We start from the raw sequence: 23,325 nt of genomic DNA on the forward strand, positions 1-23,325 counted from the left end.
TGCAGTTTGCAAAGCGCTCATTTGACAATCTTGAAATCGCACGCGCTTAGATTTCAGTAGCCGCAGGCATTGTAACTATTGTGCTGTCATATAGAAATAAGTGATGTTGCTGCTACTACGGAGGAAATACGGGCAAAAAATTTACTGTATGAACCATCAGCTTTCACGTTGCTTCTCTTGGCTGCAGATGACGAAGTGTATCAGCACCCAAGCAGAATCACAAGCTGGTGTAATGAAGAAACGGCACAAGGACAGACACCGCATATAATAAAATTTTTGTGCGATAAAAAGGCCTGTCACCTAAGTGGAGTCATTTCGGAGGAAGGTGCACCGGCCCGTCCCGACTGCCAGCCTTCCGATCTTTTGATAGTAGTTGTCGCAGAAAACACAGCGCCGCGTTACTGTGGCCACCTGTTCTCGTCCGATATTTTGATTTTCGGCAGCACAGCAGCTAAAACGTATAAAAAAAAATATTGACGTGCTACGCATGAAAAACGCGGCATGCCCCACACACTATAGTGGCGGTGGCTGAACCACCGTTAGAGAAAGAGAGAGAGAGAGAGAGAGAGAGAGAGAGATATGAAAGCGCATCGGTTCGAGGCTACGCTCCTGCTTTCCATAAAAATGACCTAAAGTATAGCATTGCAAGGGAGGATAAAGAAATTGTGGGTGAACAATAATAGGAGGATGTGCAAGACAGACAGGAGGAAGGCGACACTAAACCGTAGCTAAACCAATCCTACGTAGCATAACATATTCACAGGTAGCAATTAAGGTATAGAAAATGGAAAGGAAGGCGAAACAAGGGAAGACAGCATATTTTTTTTATTTAAATAAAGTGAACCAACTAACCTGACCCGCTTTCTCAGGCTGCTTAGCTTTGCAGACGTTACGAGTACATTATAGTAAACCTATAACTTGACAAGTTTAGACTGTCTCCTTGCTTCTTTACTGCAGTGAAGGTCACTTGCCCTCTACACCATTGGTGTTTGAATTCATGGCGCCGCCTTCGAGCTGTTCTTGTTGTTGCTGTCTCCGGGAACAGCCACCTCTCATCAGCCAGCCGAAAACGAGTTTGTCAAGCGCTGCTGTCGGTGCCTCGCATGCGATGAATGCCAAGTACGACAGCAAGAAGCACCACACGAGCACGGCGAAGAGAAGCGTAACCTGCAGAATATTTACGGTTTTATGTCATTCTTCAAATTGGGAAAACAATGACGTTAATTGATGATCATCGTTGTAAGAATGCATGAGCTATATTCAAAATTATTGACTTTAGAAACTGAAATAAAAACCTATAGGATACGTTGTTTAAGCTCCAACATAAGCTCACTAACTTAGGTCATGTGTTCTCGCAGGTCACCGCGTTCATTTAAATGCAGCCACAGTGACAGGTAACCGAAACCACTTCCTCGGGCTTGTGAACGCAACACCTTAGTCACTAATCAGTCATGGTGATTTAAGTCGTCGTCTCATTCTGAATGAGGTTGCTGAATAGGCGGTTTTATCGATAAGAAAATAATGACCAAGTATTATTTAAAGCTGCATAGTATTTGACCCCTAAACCTATTTGTATGTATTCACTTAGTATTGCTGGGTAAGATATTGCAGGCTGTATTTTTTAGTTGGATGGCGCTCAAGGCAATATCAATAAACGAGGCAAAAACACTTTGGCGGTATTATTTTATTATTGAAGTTATGAGAGTGGAGAGCCCAAACGTAAGACAGCACTAAATAGAAAACAGCCATTTAATGCTAGTCAACACCCAACAGCTCAGCAACATTAACTAATGAATGCAGTATAGAAATAAACACCGCAGGCTTCCCACAAGCAAAGGAGGCTCCCGAAGTTAATCAGGTTGAAATCGGTTTTCTTTTTTTATTATAGTTTGTCGTACAATGTTTTACTATACTTTAAATCACTTTTTTTCTGTTCACCATTTTCCATAATAACGTAAAACGATGGGCTTCGTAGCTGCCCAAAATACGGCTTGTAGCACAGTTTATGTAATTTACAAATAAATGCGTCGTAATGGAGTACTTCTGCTCAAGTGGGAAGTTTCCTTGTTTCGCACAATATCGTATGATGGTGTCGTCCCCCAAGACTTCACTAACATCATTTCTGTCACGTATTGCGCGTCAGTAAAGTGTACATGAACAGGTGACAAACAAAAAGAAGTTATACTTATGTTGTTTTGATGACGTAGGACTCGAACCCACTTCCTAATCATGTATACTTGATCCACTCAGCATCTCGCTACCGCCGAACATGTATGAGGCTTCCCATGCGTGTTTCAAACATCTCACACTTTTTCCCTTTCCCGTGATCTGGGCTGGTGGCGCTGTTGTTACCATCCTGTGTCTAAAGTAGTGCCCCATGACAATAAATGACGGTGACAGAAAAAGCTTGAGTAGTTCAACGCAAGAGAGGTCTAGTTGCCGCAAAAGACACACCAGCGAGAAGAGGAACGCCGTTCACGTTCACGGCCCAAGCTACGGCTTCTGTCTCTCGTCTGTCTCAAGATCTAATTCGTATATGCATCAGCACATGCACATGTTACGTTATGACTGGGAAAAGCACACCCTGGCGTTTCTGTCATCAAGTGACGACGTTTTCAATAGCTGCATATTGAGCACTTGTGCTATGGGTTGGCTTATAACACTTTTGTACGATACTCGACATGTGCTATATACAGGTGTGTAACTATATCACCTACCACAAAAATTAAAACCCCATGTTTTGCGTCGGTCATCGGAGTGGAGTCGTGCCGTCTAGCGCATGCGTATCAAGCGATGCTGTAGGCGTCAAACACCAATAGACATTGCGCAAGCACTCATTTCCTGATTTATAGTCAACAATAAACTATACTCCTGTGAAGATACTGCTCACGTTTGCGCTGTTCCGAGTACTATGACAGAAGCATCAAGTATGTTTTTTTTTCTCCAAGCAAGTCGAAAGAAGTGCACTGAATTCTGTCCAGGTGATTATGATTAGTACCCATGGAATGTGGTCTCTCAAGCAGAATTCTGATTTCCCTGCGCTTCGTTTTAAAGTGCCTGCTAAATTTCACTAAATATTCTCTCTCCTGAAAAGGCGAAGTTGCAGTAGTCCACACTTATAATGTTTTTTTTTTCCGGTCCTACGAATGAGCGAATATACGACCGGCGCTTCGCTTCAAGCTGGCAAGGACATAGAACATGTACGCGAAGGTTATAGTGATGAGCTCAACTCATCAGGCAGCTTGCCATGACAGGTAGCTTGGATTCAGAATAGCACCACTATTATGGCGTAGAGTGATAGTATTCATAATGATAGCTTGAAAACTTAATATTCAAGTTACCTGTTACATGCTTTTGTCAGACCTTTCTTGAACAGATGATGTGCCATCCTGAAGATGAGAAAAGTGGAAACGGAGAAAAAGAGCTGTGTGGAAGGGGCACCCCACAGAGATAAGTTAGCTTACCGATTTTCTTCAACATTGCAACAGTTCTCCTATCGAGAGATCTAGCCAATGTCCAGGACATCAGTAACAAGATCTACACAGAAGACATCAATCACTGTTTGGTGCGCGGGAGGCACTGACGGACAAGTCGAAGCCGCTCTCCAGGAACCTGTCGATACAGCAGAGCGCTTTCTAGAAGACACGGGACTCCGGTGTTCCCCCAACAAAACAGACCTCCTTCTCTACAGTTCAGCTAGAAAGGGACTCGAGCCAAAAAATGGGACCCCCTCTCCCCCCCCCCCCCCAAAAAAAAAAGCTACATTAATCTTTACAGCAAGTGTGGTGATCTGATTCTCAAAGTCTCATCTGTTAGAATCTTGGGAATGACCCGCAATACAGCGGGCACAAACTGTTTAACCATTCACAAAGTGTCAAAGAATACAAATAGCGTCATCAGTCTCATCAAATGAATAGCTACCAGAAGGCGAGGCCTGAGCGAAGAGAACCTAATAAGGCTCTTGCAAGCTTTTTTTAATGCCGTATCATGTATGTAGTGGCGATGTACGTCTGGAAGAGGACCGAGCGAGAAAAGCTTAATGCCAGGATAAGGAGGGGATTACCAAATTACACACACACTGACCGGCTCCTGCAGTTGGGTATTCACAATACCAATAGAAGAGATCGCTCAAGCAAAAGAGAGGGCGCAAACTGTAATACTCTCTGGCACCAGGGTGGGCAGGAGACTCCACATAGAGATAGTCGTCCCACCCACCAAAGTTGAAGACACGTGCCAGGGCCATCCAAAAGAGCAAAAAGACAATATTGTAAAGAAGAGGAAGTACTCCGGCGCAGAGGCAGCAGCATCGAGTGTGCAGCAGGGGCTCTAGCTCGGAAATCGCGGCTGGTGCATCGCCTTCCAAGCCTTCCAAGCATCAACCTTTCTGCTTAATAAATCTCCTTTATAATTGGTGGAGGTGCGGGGTATCGATACCCGTACCTCTCGTATAATTGATGGAGCCGTGCCGAGTTCCGTTCCTTACACCTTCCCGCTACCATCCTGGAACTCCGTTCTCGACGGCTACCTTCTGCTATGCCGGACGCCGATCAGCAGACGCTTCCATCTCTTCCGGCCACCTGTCCAGGCAGTGTTCCTCAGCGGGAGCCTCCAATCTTCAGTGGAACAGATGACAACGACGTTGAAGAGTGGCTCTCGACTTTCGAACGGGTGAGCGCTTTAAACAGATGGACGGACGCGGACAAGTTGACACGCGTTTCGTTCTATCTCGCGGGTGTAGCCAGCCTTTGACTTAGAAACCACCAGGCAGACGTCCGAACGTGACCGCAATTTAAAATGTCGATTGTAGCAGTCTTCGATCGACCTGCCGTCCGAAAACTTCGTGCCGAGCAACGTTTACGCACACGCGCACAAGAAACGGGTGAAACCTTTACAAGTTACATAGAGGACGTCGTCGATTTGTGCAGACGCGTGAACGCCGAAATGACGAAAGCTGAAAAATGTAAGCACATCCTCAAAGGGATTGACGACGACGCTTTTCAAATGCTCTTGGCGAAAAGCCCGACCACTGTTAACGACGTAATTAGCCTCTGCCAAAGCTACGATGAATTGCGAAAGCAGCGAGCTCTGACAAGACGTCCTCCAGCGCACGATTTGGCATCGCTGTCTAGTGTGATCAGTGGTCATGACCACGCGTCACTAATAGCCGAAATAAAAGCATTTGTCCGCGAAGAAGTTGCACGACAGCTTTTCTTGGTGCCTTTCACACCAGAAGCTACCACAACTTTACCATCGTCTCTACGTGACGTCATTCAAGGAGAGGTCGCCGAGGCCTTACCAGCTGCTCGCGAGCCTAATCTTGTGGCTGCTCCTCTCACCTACGCCGCGGCTGCAGCCATGCCAACTCGCAAGGCGCCTGCGCCTCCGTTCCAGCCTCGCGCGAGCTATCCCCCAGCTCCAGTTCACTGGACCAGCACTAACACCTCCAACCCGTGGCGCACCCTCAGTAATCGCTCGATATGTTACGCTTGTCGATACCCCGGACACGTCGCAAGGTATTGTCGCCGCCGGACGCATATCACCAATGAAAACCGCCGTGAGCCTTTCTTCCCGCTTGACTCCAACGCGCGATACGGTTCCTCCACTCCAATGCCAGCCCGCTACCAGGACGACCACCGCCCTCGGCCGGGACGTCTTCGCTCGCCCTCTCCACGCCGCCGCTCGCCTTCTCCTATGCGTCGACGGCCCGCACCTAACGAGGAGGAAAACTAGACGACGCAGTTCCTGAGGCAAGAACTGCGCAAGTTTCGGTTTGCCCAAGTCCTCATTTGTCACCTACCATTGTTATTGATGTGTTCGTCGAAAATATCCCTACTGTCGCTCTTGTAGATACCGGTGCAGCTGTTTCGGTTATAGATGCTGGATTTTGTCGCTCAATTTGTAAGGTTACGACGCCTTTCTCCGGATTATCGCTTCGCACAGCCAGTGCTCAACCTGTTCAACCGACCGCAGTATGTACAGCCCGCGTGACAATTCAGGACGTTCTGTATACGATAGAGTTCGTGGTTCTTTCATCATGCTCCCATAATATTATTTTGGGATGGGACTTTTTGTCGCGTCATAACGCCGTAATCGACTGTGCTAGGGCTGAGGTCGAATTTTGCTCACTGGAGGACCAAGCGTCCGTCGACACCCAGTTTGCCACTAAACTTGTCATTAGCGATGACACCTACATCCCTCCATGCTCTTTTGCGTTCGTGCCAGTTTCATGCAGCGCCATATCCGACGGCACGGTCTTCTTCACACCATCTCCAATATTCGTCGCCCGAAGAGCTCTCACCCTGCCTTTTGCTGCTCTCGATCTTGTAGAAGGGTCAACCACAATGCCAATTTATAATCATGAGTCGTCGTCTTTATCCCTATTTTGTCGCGAGTGCCTTGGCCACGTCGAGACGATCAGTTCTTCCAGAATTATATCCGTCCCCGATGAGGTGCCTTCTACCTCCGTCTGTGAACTGGTTGTCGTCTCAGCGCCTGACTCAACGTCGGCAAACATATTTCAACCATTCATCGCTGCAGATTTGACATCTTCGCAGCGTTCACAACTCCTCACCATTCTTGAGAGCTACCGCCACTCTTTCAACGTTGAACAAACATCTCTCGGCCGTGCCTTAGCAGTAGAACACCACATCGACACTGGGTCCCACTCACTGCTGCGACAACCACCATATCGCGTGTCCGCTACAGAACGCCGCATCATTGCTGACCAAGTAGACGACATGCTTCGCAGAGGCGTCGTTCGACCTTCACAGAGCCCATGGGCGTCTCCGGTGGTTCTCGTCAAAAAGAAAGACGGTTCTATCCGTTTCTGTGTCGATTTCCGGCGATTGAACAAGATCCCGCTGAAGGATGTCTATCCACTACCGCGCATTGACGATGCTTTGGACAGTTTGCAGGGGGCCGAGTTCTTTTCCTCGTTAGACTTGCGGTCAGGCTACTGGCAGGTGCCTATGGTGGAGACCGATCGCCCCAAAACCGCTTTTGTCACGCCAGACGGCTAATATGAATTCACCGTCATGCCTTTCGGACTTTGCAATGCACCTGCAACGTTCGAACGAATGATGGACAACATCCTGCGTGGACTAAAATGAAAGATATGCTTGTGTTACCTCGATGATATCGTGGTCTTCGCCCCTAACTTTGACACACACTTACATCGCCTTCAGTACATCCTTACTTGCTTAACTAACGCCGGTTTGCAATTAAATCTAAAAAAAATGTCGATTTGCCATGCGTCAACTGAACATTTTGGGCCACGTTGTTTCCAAGGAAGGCATCCTCCCGGATCCCGAGAAATTGCGAGCTGTTACGGCGTTTTCTAAACCTGCCACCATCAAAGAACTTCGAAGTTTCATCGGCTTGTGTTGGTATTTCCGGCGATTCGTCCGAAGCTTCGCGTCTATTATATCACCTCTGACGCAACTTCTCAGCAGCTGTAAAGACCTCTTATCGTGGTCCCCTGCCTGCGACGAGGCTTTCACCACCCTGCGACGGCTTCTTACGACGCCACCCATTCTACGCCATTTCGATCCTGAAGCTCCAACTGAAATCCACACCGACGCCAGTGGTGTAGGCCTGGGTGCTGTGCTCGCACAGCGTAAACCGGAACATCAGGAATACGTCGTGGCATACGCTAGTCGCACACTTACCAAGGCTGAGAGCAACTACAGCGTCACAGAAAAGGAGTGCTTGGCCATTGTGTGGGCCCTTGGAAAGTTTCGCCCATATCTATATGGTCGTTATTTTGACGTCGTGACCGACCACCACGCGCTGTGCTGGCTTTCGACGTTAAAGACCCATCTGGCCGCCTCACTCGCTGGGCGTTGAAAATTCAAGATTACGACATACGCGTGGTTTATCGGTCAGGAAGGAAGCATGCTGACGCCGACGCCCTTTCCCGTTCCCCCCTGTCCCAGAATGCCACAGCTGACTCCGCTTGCGATTCCACATTGTCATCGCTTGACTTTGACACCATTGCTATCGAACAACGCAATGACTCGTGGACTGCGTCTCTCCTCAATCATCTCTCCGACACTTCTGAACTCCCAAAGACGCGAACGAGTCGGCGCCAATTTCCACACTTCTCGATACGTGACACGCTTCTCTATCGACGTAACTACGCACCAGAGGGACGCAAGTGGCTGCTCGTCGTTCCACGAACCCTGAGGTCGCAGATTTGTTCCTCTTTTCACGCTGACCCACAATGTGGCCACGCAGGAGTCTTCAAGACCTACGAAAGGCTTCGACATCGCTACTACTGGCGTGGCATGTATACCTTCGTCCGCAACTTCGTCCGCTCTTGTGCCGAATGTCAGCGCCGAAAATCTCCACCACACGCCTCCGCCGGTGAACTGCAGCTTTTACCATGCCCTTCCCGACCCTTCGAACGGGTTGTAATAGATATTTATGGGCCACTTCCAATGACTCCGACTAACAACAGGTGGATAATAGTTGCTATCGACCACCTAACGCGCTATGCTGAGACCGCTGCTTTTAAAACGGCTACAGCACAGGAGGTTGCCACTTTCCTACTGCGTCATTTTGTGTTGCGTCATGGAGGCCCTCAAGAACTCCTCAGTGACCGCGGCCGCGCCTTCTTGTCCGAGGTCATTGAAAAATTGCTCGCTGAGTGTGCTATTGTACATCGCACATGTACCGCTTACCACCCACAAACCAATGGGGCTACCGAGCGCTTTAATCGTACTCTCGGTGACATGCTATCTATGTATGTGACGCCTGACCACTCTAACTGGGACTTAGTTCTCCCATTCATTACATACGCCTATAATACGGCAACGCAAGCGACAACAGGCTTCTCCCCTTTTTACCTCCTCTACGGCCGTCACCCCTCCCACACCATTGACACCATTTTGCCCTATCGACCAGACGTGTCCGAGTGCCTACCGATCTTGGACGCCGCCAGACACGCAGAAGAATGCCGCCAGTTAGCTCGTCGCTTTACCTGCGATGACCAAAACAGGCAAAAAGCAATTCATGATGCCCAGACCTCAACTCCCGTTTTTCTTCCGGGTTCTCTTGTATGTCTGTCAGTGCCGCATCGCACACCTGGGCTCTCTTCCAAACTTCTGCCAAAGTACGATGGGCCATATCGTATTGTCGAACAAACTTCGCCAGTAAACTACCTCATTGAGCCTCTTACGCCACCATCAGACTTGCGACGTCGTAACCGCGAGGTTGTACACGTCCAGAGGCTCAAGCAATACCATGGTTCAACGCCGCCTGCCCAGGACTAAGTCGCCAGGATGGCTCCTTTTTTCTCCGTGGGGCCATTGTAAAGAAGAGGAAGTACTCCGGCGCACAGGCAGCAGCATCGAGTGTGCAGAAGCGGCTCGAGCTCGGAAATTGCGGCTGGTGCATCGCCTTCCAAGCCTTCCAAGCATCAACCTTTCTGCTTAATAAATCTCCTTTATAATATCTTCATATCCCCCAACTAGCGCAATATGCATCCCCAGTGCAATGTGGAATGAAGGAATGCCAGGAGGAAGGGATTATAAAGTGATTATGAATGACAAAAAGAGAAACGTGAGCCCCGTTAATGTCTCTCAGCGTTAGGGCACCTCAACAGTAGCTCACGAGGGATTGGGGTATAGAAGGGAATAAACGGACAGGACTAAAAGGTGTCGAGATAGAAAGAGACGAAAAAGAGAGCGAGGCGCAGGAACAGGCGCTGGGAGCGACGGAAGTAAGGAGAAGACAGAAAGATGGACACGGTTTCAGGAGTCCGAGGACGGGGCACCACTGGCGAGAGCTCTTGTCGGCGACAGGAGATGGCGTAGAGCTAATCTTGCCGGCCATAGCTGCACTGTCGTCGGAGATCACGAGGGCACAACCGGTCAGCATAGAATCCAGCGAGCGAGGAAGGCCAGAGGCCAGAGCGGTGATGCTCATATTTCGGGTGAGAGAGCTTCCTGGCGGCATCTGCTTCGTCGACGGGGCCCAGTATGGCAACAACAATAGTTTTGCAACAGTATCGATCAACCAGAGGAGTTCTATCATTACCGCCGTTTCAGTAAGATGCTCCTCCTCATGTGCGGTCGAGCAAGAGTCCATTGCTTGACACTTCTGAATGACAAACATGAACACATATTTAGGGACCCTAGGACAGGTATCCACGCCTTCAGCGTGGCATCCATGTGTAAGGAAGCCAATCACATACTGGAGGGCAAAAGGATCATCACCTTCACTCTCACGCGGTTTTTCGCTCACATGAGATCCATCAAGGAAGGCCCCGAAACCTGAATGAGCTGGCCCACTCTAAGGTGCGAGGTCTCACATTCCACGATCATGGAGAATATGCCCGCGGCCTGCAGTTGTGGAGAACAGAGATCAACCAACCACTTATAACGAAATTACGCAGTACTTATATCTCGGCAAGAGAGACTCCCCCGCCCCCCCCCCCCCATAACAAGAAATTACATCGAGCGCAGACTTTCACTTTCAGGCTACTGCAGACAGGTTCGTATCTAAGCCCAGCTTTATTGCATAAAATTTATCCCGACATTTTTCCTAATGTATCTTGCAGGCACTGCAACAATTTCACTAAACTAGACCACATGCTCTTACGTCGGCCCTCGTTGCAAGGCACGGACGAATCCAATAAAGACAAGTGGCAATCGGCTAGCAAGAGCCCCGATGTCGGGGATCAAATGTGGGATGTCTAGAAAGCCCGTGATGCGGTGGTCGGTCTTGGCCTGCAGCTGTCCCAACTTGAGAGCGGTCCACTGCGCGTCGCGTCGTGCACCTCAGGACTTCAAAGAAACTTTCGCCTCCACCCATTGATTGGTTACAATAAACATTCACGGAGAATAGCAATCCACTAAGGCATTGAAACGTGAAATTTGTAAAATCGACAAGCTATAGACCGGAGCACGCCTATCTCGCCACAGGCAACTAGGCTGCCGGCGCATACTCTCGTACCCAGGTAGTTAACTTGTTTTAAATTGACAATGTATTTCTGGCGCCAAGTAAACATGACAACTGAAGTCTGCGCAACTTTCTAGTACAAAAAAGCTCATATTCACGCCGCTACTGCCTACAAGAAGTCGTCCTGGCACCACTGTGCCGTTTTTTGATGCGAAAACAATCAGTGCAGGAAGATTTTACTCAGCACTTTCTGTGAAGATCACAACTCAACGCGGAAATCATGCCGGTGTGGCGTTGTCAAATTGACTGAATTTCCATCCGCAAGAAAAAACGCCGAGCTCCACCACCTGTGGATTATTGCAAGGAAGAGCAAAAACTATGAGCCCAGTATAAGTGTATGTGTAAGTATTTTTATTGGGTTTATTCAAGCGCGACGCCAACTATTCCGCTTTGCAGCAGCGATTAGCGTGCAGTACGCCTGTAGAATGTAATGCCAAATCATTGCCGTTCTGTTTCGCAGGCTGCATGCCGATGGGAAGCCAGCACTGCCTAGGTGGTGCGCCTGAAATTTACACAATGCGCCACCCTGGCGAGCTGCTTGAGAACCAGCTAGTACCACAGTGCTACCGCAACGTGTACTACGGGCACATTCTAACGTGCCTTTGTGCATCTTGTGCATGTTTAAACGAATGAAGAGCGTCATGCTACGCTATCACCGCCTTTGACAGAAGTGCGTCGTGTTTAAGATACTTTGGAACTGTGACGCAGCGGGCGAGCTGCAATGCAAGTGATTATTCTCTGCTATGGTTTCAGCGATGTGGTTGGTCTGCATGAAGGCGACTGTGTTGCGAGACTGTGTTGTCATGAGACTGTGTTGTCGAAAGGGCGGACGCTGTCCGATGTAAAGTATACGTCCATGACGTGGAAGAAACAGTGTGACCTTTCGACGCAGTGACAAGCATTGTACGGCGTAAACTTAAGGGTGCGTTCAAATTGCACTGGCGAAGCTCGACGTCATGTGCAGGTTGCTTGTAATGCACTCGATTCGAAGTAAATTTGTTGCCCCAGGCAGCACTGAGTTAGCATTCGCCCCAGTGGCAACTGTTTTGAGCCAGGATATTACTTTTACGAAGTTGGTAGTCGAAGCTCTTGCACAATATTTAGCAGAAGCTGTTTCGCTACGCGCTTTCCTTTAAGGTGTGTTTAAAGGCTATCATAAAACAACACAAAATGCTCGTATCGCCGCTAAAAAGTTTTCTGAGGCTGACGGGGAATCATTAAATGAATGTCTAAGGCAACATACACATAAAATGCCGCTGTAAAGTGGAGATTAGGGGTGTTAGCGGAATGTAAACATGTCGCAGCGGCCGTGATTTAACGAAGTCTACTCGCCGTCTTCTGCAGAGAGTTCACAAGCATGTGGTCGGTCGTCGTGTAAGCCTATAGTACTGAAAAAATTACCTTTGAACAACCTCGTGGTGATTGACTTAGCGGTAGTTCCGTGGTTGACACGCAGTGTGTGATACGTAACGAAACATGCTCAGATCATAATGGCTTTTCTAGCAGTCATCATCTTTTCACCAGTCGGAGGCTGTGGACGTGATAATCATATATAATACTGCATTTACTCAAATGTGACGCGAAGTTGTTTTTTTTTTGTTTTCCGCATTTGGGCTTGTAAAGTCGAACCTCGCGTAACAATCGAGTACCGAAAGTCTGTTTTATTTCTTCCTAGACGTAATGAAACGTTACTTTTTATGTTAGAATCGCAGCCATGTTACAATCAAATAAATATGGTGTGTGTAATACAGGGCGTGGTGCTTGCGCAATACATGTTTTTGTGTGAGTTCTTGAACGTTTGGTCCAGCCACGATGGTGTAAGTAGAAGTTGCTGTCAGTAAGCGTGTCTAGCTTAATAAGTTTCCCCAATTGTGATTACAAAGCGGTAATCAAGGTTCTTGGGAAATTATTACAAACTGTGATAAAAGACTTGGTTGGGGTCCCATCAAACATGTGGCAATAAAAGGACCTACCATCTGCAGAAACGCTCATGAAGCACGTCGTGTCTTTGAATGTTGTGACGCTTTGAATAGCCTAGTCGCGATGTTGTAACTAGATTTAGAGAAGGCCTTTGATAGATTGTTGCATGATGTGCTGTTTTTAATACTTAATCGAAGTAACGTCGGTGACCCTACCGTGCATGGTGTTAACATGGCGTATGAGGTCTATATGTTACAAGTTATAAATAATACAAGCCTTGCCGAAAGAATCCCTGTTCTATCAAGTGTCCGCCAGGGATGTCCAGTAAGCCCTATACTATTTGAAGTATATCTTGAGCCCCTTTGCTTGGCTGTCATCAATAACGTGAATATCCAAGGATTCAGACTGCGAATCACCAAATTAAAGATCTATAGCTTATGCGGACGACATAGCCACATTTTGTGGTTATCGAGACAGCGTCCAGGAAGCTGTTCGCGTTGCAAAAGCATACTTCAAGCAGTCAGGATTCGAAATAAACTGGGATGAAAGCATCGGTATATGGCATGGTAACTATAGGACGTAACGCCAGAACACTTCTCTTCGGCACGGTAGATGACGACACCTGTGAATATATGCCTTGGAGTGCCGCTACAGCACTATAAAGATAGCACAGATTGTTGGCTAGAGGAAACCGAGAAAATGAAGAAAAAAAAACAAGTGGCTAGATTGGCCGAAGCCTACCAATTTTCGGCCACGTGGGTGCTAGTAATTTGCTTTTAGTTGGAATAGTGTGGTATGTTTTCAAAATTATGTTCACGACGAGGGTGCGCGTGCAAGTAATTCATAGGGGTTTCGCCGTATTTATATGGGGATCAAGTTTCGAGTTTATTAGTCTTACTAATTTGTTTCGGTCAGTTCGCAGTAATGGACTGGTGCTGGCTCACCTGCATACCATATAACATGTGTCACGTTTTCTTTTTTTTTACTAAATCAAAGATATAATTTCTTACACACAGTCACACAGGTACGGCTGGCAAATGCTCTGCCAGAATCTGTCATTACTTGCTGTAAGAATGGCGAGCAAAGTGTGACTGGGTACATGCGTGAAGTGGTTTCGTCGTTTTATGCACATGGTTTTTTGAGCTATTGTTTAAAGTTAACAGGAAAAATTGTTTAGGAAGTTAGTTGATGTAATGTTACCAATACGATTATACAGAGTTATTAATAAAGAAGGTGCAGAAAATGGTGTGTTCACATCACAATTAGATTTGAATAATAAATGAGAAAGAATTCCAAACAGAGAAACCAGGATTGTTTTGGGTCGGTATGGAGAAAGAGTCACAGTTGTACCGAAATGAAAAAGGAGTTAAACTGGGAGTTGCTGTCGTCCCGTCGTAAAAAGTTGTGTCTGAAGCGTTTATACAAGATCTTTCATAAAAACGGGAACTGACGGGGATTTTTACTTTAAAGCCAGATTATATTTCTCAGCTCACAGACCGTGAACACAAAATAAGGCCATGCTGGGCCAGGACGGACCTGTATGCAAATTCGTTTTTTTTAAAACTTTTAACCAATGGAATTGTTTGACATCTGTGCCAGTGTTCTGTGTCAATGAAAATGTATTTTTTCAACTCTGTAACCCCCATGCTGCAACGCCTCGAGGCAAAGCGGGGTTATACAAGAACAAAGAATAAAGAATAGAGATGGCGCGACGCGCATACTCAATATGGCAGCACGCACTGAGCACGCTGTGTCCTGGTGTATAGACCAAATGTTAGGAACGCTCTCTATAACGAAATATTTTGACATATGAAGCAAAAAAAAATAAAACTCATTAGTCAGCATATTTTTGTGCCTCTGTATACTAAAAAGCAACAAATTAAAAAAATATATTTATATAATTGAATGCCCACAGCTTTGAAGCCCTCTGGCTGGCACTTCGCTACGATTTCTAGTTTACAAAGCTTACCTGGCTAAACTCCGAAAAGTAGACGCGCTCTCTTGACGAGTGCATCATCAGCTCAATAAACGGCATGTGTATCAAGTAGACACCGTATGCAAGCTTGCTCAGTGGCAGGAATGCATTCCATGACAGGAACTTGCTCACCGGGCCTGAAATAAAAGCAAGGTTCATTTAAGCTTTGTTTTGAAGTATAGATTACAAAACATACCGCAACACTTCAAGCTATCTCAACTAAACAAAGCATTATCAAATATGAGCTGCAAACAGTTCTTTTACATGCCAAAAAATTTCTGGCTCGCGCCAATATGCAAACGCTATCCTTTCACTTAAAGGCACGAGTGCCTCCTGTGAACTTTATGAGAAATCTAATCTAATGTGATACAACAAATTCATAGCACTTTCTCTTATTGACAATTTTTATTGCATTTCTCATATTCACTGTGTCAATTTGTTGGGGTGGCAACAAAAATATGACCGAGGAACTCAGGGTTTGATCGCACATACTGAGTCTGAAAAAAAACACTTTGCTTGAGAATCTTATATTAGTACAATTGCTAATCATTGCGAAGTTATCAATTTCACCAGTTATCAATATCACTTATAACTTATTATTTGAAATCAAGGATACAAGTGACAGGAGCCTCTATAGAGGTAGTGTCCACATTTTCTCTAATGCATGAAGTACTGAGCACAAGGCTTTACACAGCTATTACAGCAGTCTTTTTTCCCCAGACGACATTTTTTAGGCTGCATTAAAGGGCTACTTGAACATCAAAATATATACAACTTTCTTTGCACGGGAAGGGCCCTTGCAGCATTGCAGTTGTTTTTGGCACGTGTAAGGTTTAATATAAAACGCAGAGTTGAAGCTGAAACATAATGACCAAATGTAACTTTTAAGCTCTCTCAGAGATCTAACTTCTTTTAATTAGCAGCAAATGAAAACATAATGGCAATCTTACCCCCTCGGCCGGTTGAACAGGCCAGCGTAATCCAAGCAAGAGAGACTGACCACAGTATTCTGTCGAAGAAGGCCACAGTCATATCTACGTTCTTTGTGGTGGGATTCTCTTCTAAGTACCATGAAAACTTCACGAATACACAGAAGAGGCTGCAGCTCACAGATGCACACCAGCCTGCCAGCTGGAGAGTCTGCCATGGAAAAGATAATAAAAAAACATCCGCTGTACTTCGGTAGTTTCGACAGAGAACTGCCACAACAAGAACGCTTCATAGCTTCAAGCGTATTGTGGGATAAATTTGTGATATGGGACAAAAAAAAAACTCCCAAGCATTTCTCCGAGGGTGAACATGGTTAAGTGCGAATGCACGGGGTGATGCTATAAGGAGGAGTAAAGTTAAAATCCGTTGGCATTCGCTTCCTCTCTGCTGGAACTCCACCCGCTTGAAGTAATCCCGGATCACGTACGGGCGGAATGGCGAGCAGTTTCGGTCGGCGAGCACGTTCATGATGACGTTGAAGATCCTGTTGATGTACATCGCGTAGGCAACGGGGTCTTCGTTCACGAGCTCCACGCGCTCCCAGGCTATCATCTCGGACACGGGACGAGGCGTGCCGTCGAGCTCAACCCGCAGCCGCTCCAGGGTCTCGAGCAGGCGCTCCCAGTGGACCTCGGACGCGGACATGGTCAGGAACGCGTGCGGCTTGCCCAACTGGCGGATCATTGCGAAGAGTTCACTCCTGCGATCCTGCCAGTACTGGACCATATTTGGAACGCCCCGCATGAATGCAAGGTCGCGGTCCAGCACCTCCTCCAGGAACTTCTTACCACCACTCTCGAGCTGCTCGCGCGTGATGGAACGAGTGGTCCCGTTGGTGCGAAAAATCATGTTGCTTTCCGCAACGTTGTACCGCATCACCTTCGCGGCCATGTACAAGACGTGCTCCGGCGTTGCTCCATGCCTATCGGTGCGCCGTATCTCGCTGCTGGCCATGGCGAATGGCGTGGAACGCGGACCGATGATCTTGCGAGGCACGCCCATGTATATCGTGGGGAAGGCGAGCTCTTCCGCATACGCATCCATGAAGAGCGCCAGTGGGACGCGGTTCTCACCCGGAGCGAGGTGCAGGCTATGCGACTGATCGATCAGCTTGTCAGCGGCAGCGGCATCGTCCAGTTCACCGCTTCGCTCCCCATCATCTCTCATCAAGAGAGCGCGTGGTCGTCGCTCACCCTCCTCATTAAAGAAGATCGTCTTTGACATGGCATTGAGGGCAATGGTTAGTTGCACGGGGTCGTCCAAATCTATGTTCGCGGGGACAGTCTCGATGTCATCCGCGTCGTCTCCCCCCTGGGCGCGTTCACCTTCACAAAGGGCCGCATCAGCGTCATCGAAGACACCCAGCCGACTCCAGTCGATGCGCACGCCGCTAGCGACATATAACGGCGCATGCTCCAGGTGCTTCAACCACGCCAAGATGTTACCGCGCTTCACCAGTCCGCGCCTGTACGTAGCCGGAATCACCAGCCTCCGCTTCACGTGCACGTCTATCGCAACTTCCTCGGGAACCAGCCACGGAAGACACGCCACCACGCTCGGAACGTCGATGGGCACGTTCACGATCTGTCCCTTAATGCCGTACTGACCGTTGCTCTGCGTGAGCCGCCTGATGCTCATGAAGGGAAGTCGAGGCGAGATGAGGCGCTCTTCCACCTGGTTGAGATCGGGGAGGTCCGCGGGATGAGGCGGGTACGCGTAGCCGTGGCTCTTGCTCAACGGCGGAACCCGCCCGGCCAGCAGGGACTCTCGGCAAGACGCCCACACCCGGAACGCACCGAAAGGAGCCAGCCGCGGGTCTTGCGCATCCATGTCGTCGCATCGGTGTTCGCCCGACCATCTTCCGAACTCTTTCCAAAGAACCCGCAACGCGTTCAACCTGTTGGTCTCGTTCCTCACGCCGAAAATGCAGCTCAGGTTGTTATCGAACCACAGCCGGTCACACACGGCGCAGCTGTGACCGAAGCTGCGATCCACAAAGTTTCGTTTGAAACGCGCGTCCGGACGAGCAAAGTCCAGGGCTTGCACCCTCTCCCGCGCGGCACGTTCACTGGCTCGAACGGCTTCGGGAACGTCCCCTCGCCGTTGACGATTGCGAGCGGCGTCTTGACGCCGGCCTTCATCACCCTTCTCCGCCTGACGCTTGCGTTGTCGTTCCGCTTCTTGGGCCGCGTTCGCGGCTCGATGCTGACGCCTCAACTCGGCCTCGCGGGCGCGCAGTTCACCATCCGCTGCACGCTTCGCCCGCTTGTCCTCGGCCTCGCGAGTGCGCAGTTCAGCATCCTCAGCATGCTTCGCCCGCTTGTCCTCGGCCTCGCGAGCGCGCAGTTCGGCATCCGCTGCACGCTTCGCCCGCTTGCACTCGGCCTCGCGAGCACGCAGTTCGGCATCCGCTGCACGCTTCGCCCACTTACGTTCGGTCTCACGAGCCCTTCGCAGCGCCGCCTTGTCTTCCAACGTCGGCGAAACCACCGCGGTACCGTCACCTCCAACAATGGGTGCAGTGCTGGCATTCGGTTGTACTGCATTCGTTGTTGATAGTAGCGTTGCCTCCGGGACATCCATCGCACGACCCGCTCTCGACGGGAGACTGAGAGAGAAGGCGGGCGCGCGAGAGAGAGGGTTGCGCGCGCAGCTGCAGCGAGCGAGGAGAGCGGAGGAGCGAGCGAAGGGGGAGGGTGTATAAGGCGCGTTACTGACACCGATATCAGCGTCGCGTCCGTGGCTTATTCGGTAGAGCGTCGCGCTGCGGCCCGCCAAGTCCTCTTTCTTTTAAAGACAGAGAGAAGACTGTGGACGCCGCCGACGGCTGTGGATGGTTTGGGGTCGCTTATAAAGTGTATTCACACTTAAAATTGGGGTACCCTTAAGCTTCGCCTTTAAGAGTTGAACTTGATGGCGAAATCCGGCCCCTAGTGCGCCCTTCAACCGTATAGTCCATACTTAAACACACACACACACACACACGCACGCACACATACACGCACGCACACACACACACATTCTCGAGAAATTCGAGCTTCGGCAAATTGAAGAGCCGCGAAAACATTGACCCTGACCCCTATTTTGCTTTTATAAATAAGGCATGATTTGTTAATGGGGGCCTAACGGGAGCGGGTTCACGGTCTCAGAACTTTGAGATTCACAGAATTCCTGGAAAGCAAATATAAGCCTAGTGAGTCATGGGTGCTATGTCGACTTCTTTACCAGTTTGTCGATGCAACAATAGAAAACCACTCGCAAATGTGCATGTTCTTTATATTCAGGTGGCCACCTTGGAAATCTTGCGCTTTCCGAAGTCAGTTACGATGAGGGACGTCATACAGCCGCTGAAGTAGCACACGGCGTGATAAAAAGGTAGGATGTAATAATAGTTCATCGTGTTCATCATCCGCCTGCGAGAAAAAAGAAAAAAAAACTAGTAAATGATAGGGTTTTACATTCGAAAAACCACAATAATATTGTGGTAAAAGATACAGTGCAGAGCGCTAGAAATCGGGACCACCTGAAATTTTTAACGTGCACCACAATCGAAGCGCAGTAGGACTTAACCTTCACGGGAAAAAATGCAGCATAAAGATGAAGCAAAAGAGCATTTTTCAGGTGTAAATGAAACGACGACTTGGCATATGTCGGAGATATGTCGGTATTGCAGGCAAAAAAAAAAAAAGGATCGAGGATCGCGGATCCCCATAGGTAATTAATGCAACTCACTACATTTGCGTCAGCAGCTCGAAAGTACACTCTTTGTACACTTCATTGTGCGCTTGCGTATAGATTCGATAGCAAGTTCATCGTAACGCCAGAGTTGCTTTGCATGATGCGCTAAGCAAGAGCAATAGTCACTACAGCGATGGCTAGCCTCAGCATTTCAGGTCGATGGAACCCATTTCTTAAAAGCTGTGGTATCGTACAATGTGACATAACATAGAACCGCACACGCATAGTGAGGTGGCTTAATTTTATATCAATCTGTTCAATATGTTCAATTGCTACAGTCAGTGTCTTTGTTGGCTACGAAGAAAAACAACTCTTAAGGCCTCGTCATGAACCTCCTTAACACGATTCGAATGTAAAAACCATAACATTTTTCTTAGTTGATTTATTTATCTTTCCCCCCACCATTCGAAAGCTTTTTGCTTCTAATGTGGGTTTCGTCTGCCAACAAGATTTGAGGCACCTTGTCTAGTTTTTATTGTAAATTTTCTCCTTCATAGGCCCCCTGTGCACTAAGCTACGGTGCTATCAGATTACTGACGTGATCCAGTGATGTTATGCCATGGTGTCGTCATAATGACGTGAACAATTTTGGCGAACCATAACGTCATCGTGACGTTGTATACAGGCATGATTGCGTGATAAATGTTTGCATCACTCGCCTACGAAGACGCAGGACACATATGCCGATGGTCAAATTTTGCGTTTGATGAGGCGTGTGAAGCCTTATTAGGTCACAAGAAACAAACCCGTTCGAGTTTAGCATACCATACCTGAATAGCTCATGCTTCTTGGAACGCTGTGTTCATTTACTAAATTGACTGAAGGGCATTCTTTCCAGCAACTAACCTGTCAGCCATCACAATGGCCTTTCGAACCCATTAAAATGTTTAATGTCTTCGAGTTCCATTAGACTATCACAACAAGCGTCTTCTCGGACGGTGTATTTGTGCACTGCCACCGCCATCGCTGCTGCTGCTGCTGCTGCTAACCTGATGTGTCAGCAACCGCTGTAACAAGTAATGAGAACAGAAAAGAAAAGAAAACCTGCACCAAGCACCTGGCCCATTAAGAGCTAAAGCTAAAAAAGGAGCCTTTCTAGAGACTTTTGTATTGCCAGTTGGTGCTATTCCTCCAAGCACACTCGCGTGTCACTCAAATAATGGCTCTCAAAAATTAGGTCAAAAATGATCATAACGTTTGTGAAGTAGGCTAGTATCTACTACGCCGTTATTCGTCGCTCTGCAGAGAAACCTGGTACCCGCTAGAGACATGTAAGTCATTATGCGCACTATGTTGATGTTGTGGCTGATGACAAGGAATTACGCTGAGCTTTCTGTACTAAACTGGAAGCATTGAATGGCCACATTTTGATGCAAGTGGCAATGTATGAGGCATGGTGCTCGTTTTACACTTCTACTGCACTACATTACGTAAGTTAGTATGATTGCTTTCTCGAAACAATGTATGTGTAGGTTCTTTTTGAGATGGAGCGTCGAACACCACCGGGGCTCTGTAGTAAAATATTCGGCTGCCATGCAGAGGGCACGCGTTCGAATAACAGTTCATCCAGGCGTCTATTTTTCTTATTTCGTGTGATAGCGGTAGTGGACGACGACGTCGGCGGTGACGGCGGGGAACAACTTCGCCACTGTAGTCGTGATCTTATAAAAGCCTTAGCCTCTTTGGCTGTAAAAAAATGTTCATGACCGAGCGGAATTTCGACAAAAGCTCACTGTGCGGCAGTCGAGTATTATATCACAAAGTCATGACGACGCTTGAAACTCCATCGTAAAAAGGCTCCATCGTATGAAAATACGCCAGATGTCGGTACATGGAGTGTTCACTAGATGGACGAACAGATGGACAGACGCACGGATGGACGGACGGACGGATGGACGAATGGACAGATAGACAGACAAACAGATGCACGGATGGACGGACGGACGAATAGACAGATAGACAGACAGACGGACGCACGGACAGACGCACGGATAGATGGAAGAACAGACGGGCGCACAAACGGTCGCACAGACGGACGCACATACGGACGGAAGCATGAACGAACGGACGGATGGAAGCGCGGACGGACTTATGAACGCTTTGCCTCACTCATCATCATGCACTCCGTAGATATGCTGTAATTTTTTCAGCACTCGTTACCATCTTTTTTTGACATGGTTGTGCGGAAGACGAAGGTGTCTACGTGAAGGTTCTTTAGCACACATTTCTTTTTTTTACTTTTGGGTGTACTATGGGCGCATGTTCCCAAATTCCACAAAGAAAAAAAATACGGTATGGTGTAAACCCTTTTTACGGACATTACACCTATGTAACTACAGTTAGAGCCGCCTGTACTGCGGTTTGCGTTGGTCACAATTTACTATTTTGTAGTGCTTATTGATTTCACATTTAAACACTCCACTTTAGCAAAAGAGATTGTACAGTTTGACCACTGGGGCTTCGCTTTTTTTCTTCTCCCGAAAACAAATACTTGCGTCGATCTATTGAATGATAAACAAGATAATACAGTGATCGCATTATAGTTTACTGCTCAGAGTAATTAAGTACAGCCAGTTAATTTGTCATTGGCAAATATTTCTTTTCGGTTACTATTTTGCTATTTTGTTTTGACACATTCGTATGGACAAGTACTTACGCGTAATTGGGGAAAGGAATGAGGATGAATGGCAGCAGATTCGATCTTGCCATGGTCCATGTTGCTATGGCACAGCCAAGCAGAGAAAGCACGGCGAATGCTGCCAGGGTCACAAGATTTCGTCTGCGCAAAAAGAGCACATGCATGGTGAGATACAAGGACACTTTCGCAAAAGCCCCGAATCTCCGACTCCGCGCGAACCTATGACGCCAGTATGCAGCCCAGTACCAGTGAACGCTAGAGTGTGTCCTACGAGGTGGCCAAGATTGTATGTGGATTGCTCTTCATGCATTTCTAAATTTGAAAGTGACGAGAAGCCACAAATTTTATATAGATCACCCAGCAGTGTTCGAATAAACGAAGTTTCTGAATCTGCCTTGTATCTTGTGAGCCGAAGACGAATCACTCGTTTATTATACAGTAACTCCAGCACACTGGAAGTGGGGACAACCGAGGGCGCGAAAGAAATTAGCACAGAGGTATGTAAGTGAAACCTAAGACAAGCACAGCTAAAACGGCCATAAAAGACTGTTTCACAAAGCATTGTCAATCGTCCATGTAAATCCATATTTACATGAAGAAATGTGATAGAAAATGCGCCTATGCGAGCTCACCGTCTAAATATCAGCAATGTCAGAAGCGAGACCACGAAGAGCTGGAAGTCCGCTGATAAGTACCAGCAATGGGCGAATACTTGCTGAAGAAAAATAAAACAAAACAAAAAAATCATTAAAATCTGGTATCGATACCATTGATTAGTTAGTATACTTGCAACGAACTTAGGCAGTTGAACTCAACCGATTCATCTAAATGAATAAAGATAATTACGTCTTTGTACGTACCCATATTCCTTAAGCAATTTTCGTGCACTTTTGATATCAGGTTTAAGTAAACAAGAAATCATGTGCATATTTCGCATAAATTTACTTTCTTACGCTTTCTTGTTACTGAAGGATTGGCTTCGCTAGTATTATGTGCCGTATCAGTATTGCCTGAATTTTTATTGCGACGACAATCAGTACGTGTGTCTTCGTGTAAAAAAGAATACAGTTTCGTTCACGCTTATTGGTGGATATATATCTCC

At 47.5% G+C, this 23,325-nt stretch overlaps 1 protein-coding gene across 1 annotated transcript in view; it reads right to left on the bottom strand.

Moving 5' to 3' along the window:
• Positions 1-819: 819 nt before the first annotated feature.
• Positions 820-23,325, bottom strand: part of LOC119160075 (nose resistant to fluoxetine protein 6) — a 51,931-nt gene continuing 29,425 nt past the window's right edge. Inside the window, exons 10-15 of the mRNA XM_075888376.1 lie at positions 22,856-22,938; positions 22,242-22,364; positions 19,140-19,260; positions 15,808-15,997; positions 14,852-14,994; positions 820-1,167 (exon numbers count right to left, since the gene is read on the bottom strand). Coding sequence (XP_075744491.1) covers positions 964-1,167; positions 14,852-14,994; positions 15,808-15,997; positions 19,140-19,260; positions 22,242-22,364; positions 22,856-22,938 — 864 coding nt within the window. The 3' untranslated portion in view covers positions 820-963. The remainder of the gene's footprint in view (positions 1,168-14,851; positions 14,995-15,807; positions 15,998-19,139; positions 19,261-22,241; positions 22,365-22,855; positions 22,939-23,325) is intronic.

Source organism: Rhipicephalus microplus, chromosome 3 (assembly GCF_043290135.1).
Source record: "Rhipicephalus microplus isolate Deutch F79 chromosome 3, USDA_Rmic, whole genome shotgun sequence".
Classification (NCBI taxonomy): Eukaryota; Metazoa; Arthropoda; class Arachnida; order Ixodida; family Ixodidae; genus Rhipicephalus; species Rhipicephalus microplus.